This window comes from Archocentrus centrarchus, chromosome 7 (genome assembly GCF_007364275.1).
Source record: "Archocentrus centrarchus isolate MPI-CPG fArcCen1 chromosome 7, fArcCen1, whole genome shotgun sequence".
In the NCBI taxonomy this organism is placed as follows: Eukaryota; Metazoa; Chordata; class Actinopteri; order Cichliformes; family Cichlidae; genus Archocentrus; species Archocentrus centrarchus.
The window spans coordinates 23,699,303-23,714,700 of record NC_044352.1 but is presented as its reverse complement, the minus strand read 5'-3'; the positions used below and the strand labels follow the sequence as shown (position 1 = coordinate 23,714,700).

At 41.6% G+C, this 15,398-nt stretch overlaps 1 protein-coding gene across 2 annotated transcripts; it reads left to right on the top strand.

The window, feature by feature from the left end:
- Positions 1-324: 324 nt before the first annotated feature.
- Positions 325-15,288, top strand: rimkla (ribosomal modification protein rimK-like family member A). Of its 2 annotated transcripts, XM_030732757.1 has the most exons (5): positions 325-1,048; positions 7,185-7,415; positions 9,185-9,271; positions 10,411-10,614; positions 11,278-15,288. In XM_030732757.1, the coding sequence occupies exons 1-5, from the start codon at positions 886-888 to the stop codon at positions 11,796-11,798; spliced, it is 1,206 nt and encodes a 401-aa protein (XP_030588617.1). In that variant the 5' UTR covers positions 325-885; the 3' UTR covers positions 11,799-15,288. The 2 variants fall into 2 exon arrangements, with proteins under 2 accessions (XP_030588617.1, XP_030588618.1); XM_030732758.1 differs by lacking the exon at positions 10,411-10,614.
- Positions 15,289-15,398: the final 110 nt, after the last annotated feature.

The following is a 15,398-nucleotide window of genomic DNA, read 5'->3' as shown; positions in this document are numbered from 1 at the left end:
TCGCCGGTCTGGTCTGAACCGGTTCGGAAAGTGCGCGGTCTCGTGCGCACTGCAGACGTCTCTCGCTGATACCCAGAGCGCTCCGCGCGCACGCGTCCCCCCACCCGGCTCGGCCCCATATTCCGTTTATTCTTCCCTCATTGGTTAGCATCGCAGCGGCTCGCCCACACCTTCCGCGTGCTGTTTGGGCAGTGAGACAATTTGCGAGTTGCGATTGGTCACAGCCTCTCGAAACCTTTGTTTTGGGGCAGGTCCCGTTTACCGTGCACGGGCATGCGGATAAGTGGAGTTGTAAACGAAGCGTGTGCACTTTTCAGCACCAATACCGCGTGGATAGCAGCCGAAGCTACAGAGAAAATAGTCGTTTGGGTTATTGTAAAACACAAAGACAGCTTTTTGCTGTTTGCAGCGCCAAACAGCTGCTGCAAACACTGTTTTTTTTTTTTCTTTTTTTTTTCTACTTGCAGCTCCGACCCGGCTAGCGGAAAAACAAAGCGCCACAGCTCGTGCTTTGTCTGCCCCGGTGGCAAAGAGCTGCAGCCTCACATTTTTGCGGGTAAAACCACTGCTCACTTCTTCGCGCTGTCGAATTTGCTCGGTGTGGGTTCAGTAAACTGCACCACAGGAAGACTAAATGGCTGAAAGTGTGCGGAAACAAAGGTGATAAAGAAGACTATTCGTCGAAGCCGGGTCGGTCCAGACAGCGGTTGAATCGTGGTGCTTGTTGTTAGCCACATTGCAGCCTGTAGCCGCCGAGGTCTCCATTGTGTGAGCATCTCCGCTCGACTCCCCGAATCCCGCGCTGCCGCCGGACACTTGCCGCACCCCCACGCCCACAACGGTTGTGCTTTCAGACGGAATTGTTTTTAATCAACGCATCCCAAAATGTGTTCTCGAGTTTGGTTCTTGACCGACCGGCGCATCAGCCAGGAGTATCCACAAGTCCAGATTCTGCGGGCACTGAAGGAGCACTGCGCCGACGAGGATGTGGAATTCCGCTATCTCCTCATGGATCAAATCGTGCTAACTATCAGCGAGGGACAGCTAGGCAAGTATCCCACATTCCGCTGATGTTGTCGATGCCTGGTCGTAAATCGATATCCAGTTTGTTTCGGATTATTTGAGATCGATAGTGTCTGTAAATGTGAGACTTTAATTGTTTGGGGGGGCCTCACGGCTCGAAAGCAGGCAGAGGGGCTGGCTTCGGTCTGCCTGTTAGCAAGGAAGCGACGTGTAAGCACAGCCGTGACCGCCTAACCTACTTTTCCGGTTAGACTGCCTCCAGTAGGGGAAGGATGACGCTTGATTTAATTTCGCTGAATTCGCTGCAATCCCAGCATTGTTGTAAATAAAAGCAGGAGGAAAACCCTTTTTAAAAAAAAAAAAAAAAAAAACCATAGAGGCCTATATATTAGATAAGAGGCATTTATTACTGAGCTGTTGTAATTTTGCTGCTCTTAAAGGCTCAAGCTGTAGGTTGTGATATATATATATCTATATCTGTAGATATATATAAAATATGATAATTTAACATTTATAAAATGGGTTCCCTATGTAACAGAAGTTTTTTTTTTTTAAGGCATTCAGACCAAATGGAGAAAAATGATAAGCAAATCTTTATTGCGCCATAACCATTACCTGTTTATTATGACCTAGTATTGAACGGATGAGGGTATAACCAGTTAAATAGGCATCAACCTGTTCTAGCATTTCAGGATTTTTTTTTTTTTTAAGTACATATTGTTTTATTTATGCTACCAGCATGATCACATGACAACATTTCACAGCAGTGAGCAAGGATGGTAACAATAGAAGCTCATGAACGCCACACGGAATTTGTCAGGCTGGTGTGAAGTGGGGATATGTCACCAGATGAGAGGAGATGTGTGAAAGTCTCAATTAACACACAAATGGTGTAGGCTGACATTTGGGCAGGGTGAAAAGATAATGGGAGAACATGTGGATAGGGCGTCCCTCATTGACTATGTACTGTTACCTTAAGCTGCTGTATCCTACAGCTCAATCAAGCCAAGCTTCACGCTCAAAATAGGATTTCATATGCAAACAGACTGGCATTTAAGTGGTAGCCATTACATTTAAGCAGTTACAATCATTTCACATGCTGTAGCACAGCCCTTGAAAAAATCATGAATATAAAGATATCCTAGAATTAACAATTTTAGGCAGTATACATTAAAATGCATGGAGGAGAGCAGCTGTCTAAATGTATAGCTTAATAAGCTTCACATGAGCAAGGCAGATAGCATATGACTTGTAGTCCGTAATCTGCCTAAAGTAAATGTCTTCTGAGCCTTGGCTTGACATCACAGATTAACAGCCAGTGGACAGATTGGCTGCGCTGTAGGATTTCTGCACAGGAAGCCTCAGAGTACATGCTCAGATGCTTGGACCCTGTGGTGCATTCTTTCTTTAGACGCCTAGCATTAAATGCAGTTTTTTTTCCCCCCCTAGATATGACTTAATCCTCATTGGATTACAGATATTCTGGAGTTGCAAAACAAAATTCAAACTGGAATTGATAACACACGCATATGTATTTTATTTTATTAATATTTTTTAATTAAGTCTTTTGTAGTTTGCATATCCTTCCAGATTTTATGGGCTGTCATTTGTATTATCATAAGGAGGCTGTGTCAGAGGCATTAGACAAGGCAGGTGTGGCACACAAACCTAATACACAGCTACATATGCAGTTAGAGAAAAGCAGTAGGTGTTGTTTCTCCATTGGAAACATAAGTGATATTTCACTGTCAGGTGATCAGTGTTGCCCTTGTGGTCACCGTGGTCGCTGACCACCTTTTGTGCATGGTTCCTCCATTTCTGTGTTTTGTGTTGGTTGAATTTATATTTGATCAAAATGTGTGTGCATTTCACATTTAACACATCAGTACATGCTAGTAACAAATTCAGAGAGGTCATTTTAGCAAATGCTGTTAATGATGTAACAAGAAACATTTGAAAAACAAAAGGTTCTGGTACCAGAACTCATTCAGAGATTAAGTTTCACCTTTGAGGTGAGATATAAACCAAAAAAAAAAAAAGATTGTGTTCATTTCTTTTAGCATAGGTCAAAATTATGCCAGAATCATAAAAACCGATAGCATCTTTACAAGTAGCATTTTCAAAGGTTTTCTTGCTTTCTTGCCTCATTTCTTGTTCAGACCAGGTTAAGGTCCACGTTTCAGACTGAAGTTAATGAGTTCAGTGTGTCCCCAGGAGGAGCTATCAGTGTGCCCGCCCCTACATGTTTGCATCATCATGCTCTAATGAGGAATGAGGGCCCCTCACAGCTAAACCCAGCATTTAGCAAACTGTAGGCATTTCACATCTTGTGATTGAAAAGATTTAAAGATAGACTGGATCTATGACTTTGACTCACACTTTTACCCTGAGATGATAAATGCAACACTTCTTTGTGAGTGAAGCTGGAACATTAAGGCAGGTTCAGTATCTTAATTTACCAGCTGATTGTGCAACAACAACAACACACATTGGGGTTCAGCACATTAGGGTGTAGCTTGAATGTCATTTCTTGTGTAGTTTATTAAACACAGACTCTACAATAAATGGGAAAAGAGGCCTTATGATGAACAGTGTGGCTGTTCACTTTATATGCATCACCATGTAGTTATTTATTGTGCATTTGATAAAAGAAGTAAGGTGACTCTTTATCACATTAATTCTGTGTATCAGTGGTACTCAGCATACAGAATCTTTGTGCCAAATTAAACGTTACACTTTATCAGTATTTAGCACATTTTTAGATAATAAACAAGTGCGTAGACTTTTTGGGGGTGTTGCTCGTTGGCATGTTCTCTTCGAGGAGAACGGCTCGTCAGTATCTCATTTGCAGGTTTTTGCATGAGGCCTGGAAAAGATCCATTTGCATTTTATTAGCTTTGACAAAAAGGTGCACAGCAGTTGCCTTTTCCATTACATTGGAAAGAACTCAGCACAAAAAAACACACATGGCAACATTTTTATGTCACACACTGAGCTAAAATATTTATTTATGACTGGTTGTGCAACTCATACCCTAAAAACTACCTGAAAACTTTATTCCTAGAATGGCAGAGCCTTATTAGGATGTGAGAAGCTGCATGTCTTTTCTGTTCTGGATGTTTAGCTTTTCTTTTTATATATGGTCATTCTGCAAATAAGCAGTTGTCTGTGTAATTTCCATGTTTGTGGTAGCCAAAGAGAACACTGTCTGCTCTGTGATTACTGTAGTCTGACCTTCTAACTTCATACTTTCTGATGCTGATTGATGTTGATGAACAAAGCCAGCAAACAGTGAAACATTGGTGATGCATTATCACCACCTCGGATTTTTTTTTCCCCCTAACCTACAACGTGACTGACATGCCCTGCAGAAGATGCAGTGCCCTAGAGCAACAACAGGCCAAATCTAAACGGTTTTCGAGTTTTACCAGTATCTCAGGAAGGTAATAAGCTATGTTTTGAACATGTCAAAGAAACACTGGTTAAAAGATGACTCATATATAGATAGTATTGCATAGATTTGACCCATTTGGTGTAAGAATTTCTGAGTGCCAAAATATGATGTCTCATGATTCATCTTGTCTGCCACAAGTTAGTTCACGTGCTGCAAAGTGCCAAAGTGGTTTGTACTGCACAGTTCACATCTGTGTAGTGAACAAAGGGGTTTTGCCTTATATTCAAATTGCAGTGAACCTACAATAAATCTTTTTGTCTGATCTGTTGTTGCACCAAATCAGACCACAAGAAACTGTTGCCTCAATGGGCTTATGTAAGAGGATACACAGACCTGAAGTGAGACTGCATTCAGGGCAGGCAGAACCCACCAGCCAAACAGTTTGACAGCATTTGTAAGCCTGCTTTGTGACGTTGCAGTGGCATGCATAGAATGCTTGTTACCCTTGTTAGCTTTGTCAGGCTGATTGAAAATAGGGCACACATATACAGACTATAGTGCAATAAACACATTTTAATCTATAATAGAGGTAAGGGGAAAAAATGCTCTTCGTTGTGACTATTAACAGGTCATATATAATCTCACAAAGATCTACGCTCTAATTGTTGTACACCAGAATGGGCAGGGTTTCTGATCGTTTTTGCAGTGGTCACATGACAGTGCGGCGCACACGAGCAGTTGCACAGATGAATAGGACTGATTCATCCGGGTGCCTCGCTGGTCTCTGTTTAGTCCCCCTGGAGATGGAGATGAGCACTATGAATACTGTCTGTCAAAAACCATGAGACCACATCCCCTGACACTTCCCACTGTAACACCACTCACATTGCACTCAGTGGCTGCACAATCAGAGCAGTGTGTCTAGAGCGCCGAACAGGGCTGGAGAGACAGTGAATCCTCCTGCTTTAACACTGAGACTGTGAGGAGGAGGAGAGAAAGGGAGGGGTGGGGTTCTTTTCATGGCTTCATACTCCTTTTTCAATGCGCCACGTTTTCTCCCTCCCCTCGTTCCCTTTCTCTGTGCTTGCTTGAACATACCCCTGCCCTTTTCTTGTGTTTCCCCCTTTTTACCTGTCTGTGCACACAATGACCCCAAAGCATGTAAGATGTGTGGAAGAAGGACACTATGCAGGCGAGATGCATGTTAGTTATCATAGCTAGTTATCTTTTGTGGTTGTGATTTATGCAGCAGCCATCAAGCTTCTATTGACCTCTGATGAGCTCAGCCAGGGCCATTACTGCTATTGTGAGCCTGCTCATTCTAAGATGGCTGAAATTCACGTCATGGTAGAGGCTAAGTGCCAAGTCAGTGTCAAATGTGTCTCCTCACTTTTTTTTTTACCCTGTACTTAAAGTTTCTGCTAATACACAAAGGTACACATACACATTTGTCATTGTTTAATGTGCTGTCCATTTGCAATTCAGGCCCAAAAATCACAGCCTGGCTCAGCTTCCTCTTCCTCTTCTCACAAGGGTGACAAAGTCACCAGAAAAATGCTGCCAGATTTGGTCCCTGAGTAATGAATTTGCCATCTGTATTGACAAATATCAACCCAATAGTGTCTGATTTCAAAATCTATTTCTGTTATGTAGACTCATGGCCGTTCGTAGACACTTGGGAAGGCTAATGAATATTGAAATTTGCCAGATTTGTAGCGTATATAGAAAAATTGTTGTGTTCTGTCTGACACCAGCTTTATTTTCCCCATGACAACATGTGAGCCTTTCTTTCATTTCCCCCCCTTTTTTTTATTTTTTAAAAATGTTTTTATGGCTTATGCTTTCAGTGCTGAATTTAAATGTGACCCATTCAGAAGCGCTCACTTAGCCTATTGTAGTTACTTAGCTCTCATTTGCATAATAAAAGTGATGTCAAGATAATGAAACCAGTGTCATTTTGACTTTCAGCAGCACAACATACCATAAATTTAAGATGCTAGATCTCATTGACTTTACAGTCTGTTTTTAAGTTCTATTATCCTATGTTTGATTAAATTCAAGGTTATTACCCTTGGGGTGTCTGACTACTCTTCTCACACTGCCCTACATTGTGACAAAATAGTATAGAGCGTCAGTATGTCAGTGTGGGTATCTCTTTCTCAGTCTAGAAGGAAGAAATTTTGCACCACTGTAAATGTGTGTGGGCAGGATGTAAATTTTTGTATCAGTAGGTGCTGCAGGTTTCAAAATCATGGCTTAAAATCCCCAGCCTTAGAGGTGGCTGCCCTGGCCTGGTCTTGTATCTCTGGCTAACGCCTAGTTAAATTTGTGTGGTGAGGAAAAGTGTCCACAAACAGTCTCATATCATGGAGTAATATCATTATCCACCATTAGATGATGGAGTCTGAATCTTATCAAGCACTTTCACAATGTTCCCAGGCTTGCATATGACTTTCAGGATGAATTTGGAGCTACAAACAATGACACATTACTTTGTAGTCTTCAAAATACAGAAAACAAGCCAGATGCTGGCTGATGGTTCTGGTTCCAGGAGTGCCAGAAATAGATAAGAAACTAGTATTTATAAAATATCTGTACAGCGGCTCAGCACTGTATTGAGTAATCTGAAGAACTTCCTCTGTGTATGAGGTTGTTTACCAGCAATCGAACATTTTCACTGTTAACAAATTACGGAGTATTTTTCTAAATACAGTCACTTCTCTGTTTATCCCTCCTGCCATTTCCCCACCACCATTGCATCCTCCAGGTCTACGAGCAGAGCAGGAGATGGTGACCTCTTATCCACAGGTGGTGATGGTGCGGGTGCCCACGCCCTGGGTTCAGTCAGATAGCGACATCACTGTGCTTCGCCACCTGGAGAAGATGGGCTGTCGGCTGATCAACAGGCCCCAGGCCATACTCAACTGTGTCAACAAGTTTTGGACATTTCAGGAACTAGCTGGCCATGGGGTGCCTCTTCCTGACACCTTCTCTTACGGTAAGTCAGCACTTGACTGTCCTTAAACCGTTTTCACACATGAACGTCAGGCTGAGAGACTCAGCTTGGGACACGTTTTTCACCTGTAGTACAGGAGATGGCCTGCATCAGCTGCTTTGTCACTAATGGAAATTATTGGAGATCTCACGGACTTTGTAGCCAACACGTGTAAGATGGGCTCCTATCTAGTACAGCGTGATTAAATGTCTGTTGGATAATGTTTAGGAAATTTCAGGGCTACGTTGCATGTGTGTAAACAGCTTAAGTTTAACATACGTAAAGCATATGTAGGTAAATTCATGTGCAGTACTGAATTTTCCCATCGGGGGACAAATAAAGGGATTCCTTATCTTATCTTACTGTATGTCCACACTCTGTCTTTCATATTTGGCTCTTGGGGCTCTTTGCACATGACACACTGCATTGTGTCATTCCCTGAGCAGAGTACATGAAAGACAAATAAACAGAAACACCCTAGAAAGGTATCTGTCACAGTGCCTAACCAATGGTATGTAAACAGGTGAAACTGGAGGTTTAGATAATGGAAAACAACAGATATTGTTTGAGTGAGAGGAAATGCACACACATAGGGAGCATAACTGTATCCAGTGTAATAGTGTAACGGCTAAATAGGCAGCTGCTTAAACAGCAGCACCACCATTATCAGATGTTTTACATTTAAATCATCTTATTTGCATCACAGGCTTTAGTCCACATATGTCTGGAGCAATCAGACATATATGGGCAAATCCTTATAGCTGTCCACGAAACCTTTGATTGTGTTAATACTCAAACCTTCTATAAAAACAGTGTTTTACCTAGTGGTAAGAAACAAAAGATTGTCAAACAAAGCCAGGCTGCTGTGGTATTAGTTGTTCTTGTTGACTTTCTCAGACAAATCGAAGGCTGTCTTCCTTGTTGGCAAAAAAAAATCGACAGTGAGAGCAGAAAAAGAGACAGACTGAGAGAGAAAAAAGAAAGAAATAGGAGGGGGCTGTTTGGCCTACATTCCATCCGTTTCTCTGCACAGTAGGCCAGGCGATGCATGCAGAGCAGCTGGAGAGCTTATGTAACACACACACACTCACACACCCACCCCATCCTACACACACACACACACACGCATACACCCCATCCAACACTCCCCTCATAATTTTTCAAAATAAAAGACACCATTTTCCTCACTCCCTTCCTCCTGTACCTTAGCAGGTTATGATATGATTGGAACCACATTTGGTATCCATGCCCTCCTCCTCTTCATTTTCTCTGCTTTCATCTTCTCCAAATGAAAACACATGTGAAGCAGTGCATCTGAAAAATGCCAGGTGACAGGGTAGTTCACTTCTGTTCTGTTGACTGAATAGAACATAGAGACACAGGAAAGGCAAGGAAAACCGTATTATTAAAAAGATTTCTAGATTTTTTTTTTTTTCCACATTTTAATTACGTCTCATGCCAAAGCTGAGAAAGCTTAAGCACATCTGTTGCTACAGGCTGCCGTTATAAATCCGTGTCAGATGCGGTCAGCTGCTTCACATTAATGCCTCCTTCGCCGGCTTCTCTGTTTCGCTCTCATGAATCAAGCAGCAAGTAAAGGCTCAGGACAGCACTCCTACAGCCTTGTTGTTTTGAGTCACTGCTGTTTCCATAGCAACGTGCTACAGTCGCTTTCCTCCTCCTGCCAAGCTGGTTATAAATGTGTGAACCATGCTATCAAAAGAAAGACAGCTTTTAATATAATCTACTGCGGGGGGACGTGTGTTTCCTAGGTGGGCACGACAACTTCCGGAAGATGATTGATGAGGCCGAGCCACTGGGCTACCCGGTGGTAGTGAAGAATGCACGTGGCCACAGAGGTAAGACGATGTGTCCAAGTACTTCCTGTCATCCATTCTGTTCACAACAACATAACTCAAATCTGTACTCTGCAGCCCCCCCCAGGAAGCTCAGTCCACTCTTAGATGAAATTCATTGGCAGACATTGATTAGCTTTGCAGTGCTGCATTAAACACAAAACAGAATATTTTAATGCTTGGAGTGTGGTTACCCAGTTACTTATTTTAGTTTATGGTTAACAAAATGATCTCTGTTTCCTTATTTAGACTGAATACACAAGAGAGTTGTGTGGGAAGCATGAAGTTTGACATTAATGTTGTTCTTCCAAGAGATCAGCCCCAGTCTGACCTGTAACCCCTTTCCTATTCATAGTTATTGACAGTCGCTGCTATTGTGCAAAGGAATAACAATGGTCTTTGCTGGCCCAGGCTGCTATCACAGCACATTGTTTAGGAAAGCAGTCACTGGTCAACCACTAACTTGACCCTTTTTATGGGATTAGGCGTCTGGAGGGTCATTTTTACTTTCTGTGGTTGACCAATGACACCAGCTGAATTCCAGCTTGCCTTCCCCCTCGAGAGCACATATAAAGGCCTGTGGGCAAATACGAAGGACTGTTTGAAAATGTTATAAATCATGGTATTAATAAGTTTTGTTTTTTTTTTTTCTTCAGAGGAGTAATGTTCACATGTCAGACAGAATCACAAGACCGTTAACATTGTTTTTATTGCGTGGTGTGCACCGACACACAGCAGTCACATGATTCTCACTTCAACAGGGTCAAAGGTCTTGAGAATAAGAAGACAGAGCAAAGCAGTGCTAATTAAAAGGGGCATCTTCTATCCTGTGTGAGAAGCAGTTCTGTGGCTGCTAAGAAGAGTATCCTATCATTTGTATGACAGGAACTGGAAAGACTTGGTCAGCAGAAGCAGCTACTTGTTAGCAAAACGTTTTAGAAGGTTTTCGACCTTGAGCGAACATACCACAAATAACAGCTCCGTCAAGCGTACTTTTAGTGTGGGAATGTCAACAGTTATGTCTTCAGGCTGTCTTTACATAGATCTGTTTAGATAGAAAAGACAGCCTGAAGAAGTATAACTTTCTAGTTTTTCTAGTCTTTTCTTCCTAGCTTACTTAATCTTGTGTGTCCTTTGCTTAGGCAAAGCCGTGTTCCTGGCACGGGACAAACACCACCTGACAGACCTGTGCCACGTGATCCGCCACGATACCCCCTACCTGTTTCAGGAGTATGTCAAGGAGTCGCATGGCCGCGATGTACGGGTAGTCCTAGTGGGCGGCCGTATTATTGGCTCCATGCTGCGTTGCTCCACTGATGGTCGCATGCAGAGCAACTGCTCCCTGGGTAGGCAGACGTCTGAGTGTCAGTGATGACAGAGATCACACACATTAAATCACTGAATTATTCCCACGCAGTTGATAGCGCTGCTATCCTGGAACACTTTTATGACTTCTTAGTCATGTGTTTTAAAAATAACTTCTATCTTCCAGGTTCCCTATAAATGTTCTTTTTTAATTAGCTTAGTAGTAAGTATAATATACATCTAAATTTTGGGTACAATCAGTATAATGCTTCAGATATCAACTTTGGGAAAGGGTGCAAACTCAGCAGGCTTGTCCTGAGTCTACCCTGGAGAAATATCAAGGGGCACAACATTCCAGCTGAGACTGATCTTCACTGTCAGAGGATGAAAGTTTTAGTTTAGCTGAGGCTGTAATACACTGTGACATATTTAGGACATCAGTCCTAAATATTTATGTAGCAGTTCTCTCTGACACTTCTAGTTGAATTTGATGTGTTATTTAGTTGTAAAATATTACATATTGAAAATAAGAAAACATTTAAGGATACTAAATTGTCCACATTTTTTTTTTTTTATTAAAATTGTAGCAAATTTATAAAAATTATTTTTTGGCTCTGTCTCTTTGCTCGGTCTCTCATGAAGTCAAGTGAAGGAATTACAGATTGTGTGTACTAACAAGCCTGATGTCCCTCTCTGAACTGCAGGTGGTGTAGGCATGATGTGCCCACTGAGTGAGGAGGGCAAGCAGCTGGCCATCAAGGTTTCTAACATCCTGGGCATGGATGTGTGTGGCATTGACCTCCTGCAGCTCAATGATGGCTCATTTGTGGTTTGCGAGGCCAATGCAAATGTTGGATTTATCGCCTTTGACCAGGCCTGTGGCATGGACGTAGCAGGCATTGTTGCTGACTACGTCTTATCAATGCTCCCCAACCGCCTCACTCGCAAGATGTCTCTGCTGTCCGTCGTGTCAAGCACCAGCGAGACCAGCAGCGAGCCTGAGGTGTGCCCCGTGCCTTCAGGCAGTGGCTCGCTGCCTGAAGCTGTCTGTAACATGAGCGTGGGGTCTACTTCCAGTGAGAGCGACCCAGAGCTGGCTGAGCCCTCCCAGTCGTCGCCCTGCCAGTCCACAGCCCCCAGCCTACCCAACCTCCCAGACCTTCCTGATCCAGCCTACAATTTCAACACCCTCCTTGCCAATGAGATCAAGTTATTGACTGAGTGAGCCCAAGCAGTTTCATGCACGCACACAAACACCACAAATGCATTTTAAAAAACATACATACATGCGGATGACATCAACATTCCTTTTAAAAATGCATATCAGTCCACAAACTATGAAAACATAAGAGCAGAGAAAAAGAAAACACTTAGCCCTTTTCAGACATGCAGTGTGTGACACCGCTGGCTTCATCAGTCTGCTAAAGTGACGGCACTCTGTCATTCATACATTATATAACCATTCAGATATGCCTGCAACAGTGACAGAAAGAGCCACAATGTGTTGCCATACAAAAGTACAAAAGACTTGCCATTCTCTTCTGATCATTTAGTTCTCTTTGCTGCTGTAGCTGAGAGCAGTGTGTGGTGCACAGTGCTGCTGCTCCAAGTGTGATGGCTCTCTTCTCGTCTGGGTTGAAAATTGCCAAAATGAATCACAGAGGAATGATTTAGTCTTAATAGAAATTAGATTTTTTTTTTTTTTTTTTTTTTGCCCAATGGAGAATTTGTTAAAAAGTTTGGCAAATCATAAAGATGTATAAATGCTGTAAGCGCTGATCTTGTCAGATTACAGTTGAGGCTTTTATGGCAAAATGACATGAAAATGACACTCAGTTGCTGCCAGTGGAAAGAAGTGCATATCTGAAAGGGGCTATACTGACACATCCATGGACACATACACTAAAACATCTCCTGCTTTAAAAAACAAAAACCAATACAGATCTGAGGCTGCTCCCCTGACTCTCCTCTCCTTGCACCTGTATTCCCCAAACCCCACGATCTAAACTTACACTGCAGCATGGAAAGGTTAGAGTGGGATGTGGTAAGTCAGTGCCAAACTGGCCTCTGTTAATTGCTACTTGGTGTTTGTGTATGGGTGAAGGTTTTCCAGAAATGGATCCACCTGCCATGTTTTTATCATCATATTATAACATTATTTTACATATAATCTGCTGTCATATGAAAGGTTTTCTGCTGACTCGGCAGTCAGGTTTGGTGGATTGGAGGTGACATGAAGTGTTTTCAAGTAGTAGGGGTGGAGGACTACATCCTCGTGCTAGGCGCATTGGGATCGCAACCATCCTGCACTAACAGGAGATGTAGAAATTCCACGCCAACAAGCAGCAGATGTGTTTGAGAGGCATAACTGGAACATAAAAATGAAAGCATTACTCGATTTTTTTAAAAATTTTACATTCCTAGCTAATACGTTTGTTTAGTCTTACCAGCAGTAGCGGTCTGCTGCTTTTTAAAATAAATTAAATGCCTAGCACTTTATAATAAACAGATGCATTTTTTTTTTTCTCACTGAGATGACATATTTAGGAAAGATTAGACAGAGTGTGAAAGCTGTGTCTACACCTGCAAACAAAATATACCTCAAAATAGTGACTTCTAACTGCCATAGGATGACGTAGATATTCAAACATACAATACATATCAGCCAAGATCCTCGTGGTTTTTAATGGCCCCGACTTCCTTATGTGTTAGTGTTTTTTTTTTTTATTTTTTTATTTTATGGAAATATTTAGGTAGTGAATTAGCTTCACCGTATACTTATAACCAGCAGATTAGACTGGAATAACTGAAACAACTTCCAATGTTGTTATTTTTAATAAGCACTCCTAATATTTAAGGTCTGTACAAAAGGCTGAGTGAAATTTGGTGCTAAACTTTCTGGAATTGGTTAGATGTGACTTCTCAGCCATATTATATGTAGACTTTGCTTTTTTTTCCCCCTCATGTGTTGATAATGAATTAACCATCATAACCCACAAAATATGTTGGCATAATGTACAAAAAAAATTATATTTTTGAAGTTTTCGTAAATAGAATTTAGCTTTTTTTTCCTTTGCTGAGAGAAGAAAAGACAGAAAATCCAGGGATAATAGCAGCTTAGACCTTATTATTTTTTTTTTATTATTCTTTTGGTTTTTACCTCCTGTACACCTGAAATGGATAACATAGCTGTAGGGTATGCTGCGTAACTGCCATTCACTAAGATTAATTTACAGGTCTGGTCAAAAGCACAAATACGAACCCTAAATTGTTTCACATGGTGACAGTCGTGTTGTTAGGCTTGTAACGCTTTCTGTCGAACACAATTCAGGGAAGCAGCCTGGATCTCAGCCCTGACCCCCAAAAGGCATGATACATCCATCCAAGCTAGAGACATGTCTAAAGCATAACACATAGTTAGAAGCAGACAAAATATACATAAACAACAATGAAAAAAAGGTTGTAAACTACAGTGTAAGACTTTATGGTGTATGCCATAGTTAACATGCACTTTTTTTCCTTGCTTGTTTTATATTGTTCCTTGTTTACTTCCTAATTTATGGTATTTTTAAAGAAAAAAGTGGTTTGTGTGCACTAATATTGTGTCAATAAAGTGAAACCGCTGTGAAGCTTGATTTTATTTTCCTTGTGTTTGTGGGCCCAATTTACTAACTGTCTGGAATCTAACGGGGCCCTGCCGGAGGGTGCCAAATCTAAATCTGCCAGACGACCAGAAAAGGAAGCTTTTAAGTCTGCTGTCAAATGATCACAGTGTCTCCGCTGAGAAAATAACACCATTTACACTACTGTGATGTTTGTCTAGTATCCATATGATCAAAGTATCTGACAAACTGTGAAATCCGCTGATGTCCACCCTCCTGACGTGCATGGGCTGGTGGGCGTGAGCATCAAATCACATCCCAACATAAACGCTTGTATGGTGAGCTATCTCCAGTTGTTGTCCCCCCCATTCTTTGAAGTATTTGTCTTTGTATTGAAACCTGCGTCATTCCACATCGTGTTCATAAGTGTAAATAAAAGATCACATATCTTTAAAAGACATTGTTAGCCAGCCACAGGAAAGAGTGGAATGTTGATTTCTCTCTCAGAACCCCTGCTCGAATTTGTATTCTATACACAATCTATCTATTGACCTTTAGAATGCCTGTTCTTGATCTGGTTTTCTTTGGGAACACTGGTTTAAGGATCACTTGAGGTCAAGGTTCCAGTTCTGACTGATTTCTTTACGCTTGGTCTGTATAGACGAGTGTTATAAAGTAAATAAAAGGCAGGAAGCTACTGAAAGGAACGGGGGTACCACATGATAGTGACACAGGAAAGGAAATTGATTGGCCTACGTGAAGTTTGTCTAGTTTGGAACAAATGTGTAGGGACCTCTGGATCAGTCACTGTGTATAACAACAGAGCACAAGCTTACTATTTAATTCCAAACTGCTGCTAATGTATATTTGGTTCAGAAATTAAAAAAGGGAATATGAGAAAATCTGAGCGTTTCCATGTTTTTTTGCCGCTAACTACATAAAAATGAATCTGAATGCCAAAAAAACCCCAGAAATGTTTTATTGTATAAATTCAGTACAAATAACACTAGTAATGAGATGATTTTAAAACTGATTGTTTTGATATGAACCATTGTTGCAGAATTGTACATATTGTGTAAGAGCTGAGCAATTAAATGTCTGTTCTAACATGAACCTTGGGTTTGCTAACAGATTTAAAACACTCTTTCACTTGCAGAAGGAAGATGCAATGTTTTTGCCTCTAAAAGTGCAGCTCTCTTGACAATATGCAGACACTGGAAATC

Coding starts and splice junctions, on each gene's coding strand:
- rimkla (XM_030732757.1), top strand. CDS start 886: ATGTGTTCTCGAGTTTGGTTCTTGACCGACCGGCGCATCAGCCAGGAG. Junction 1,049..7,184: donor TATCAGCGAGGGACAGCTAG/GCAAGTATCCCA, acceptor TGCATCCTCCAG/GTCTACGAGCAGAGCAGGAG. Junction 10,615..11,277: donor GCAGAGCAACTGCTCCCTGG/GTAGGCAGACGT, acceptor TCTGAACTGCAG/GTGGTGTAGGCATGATGTGC.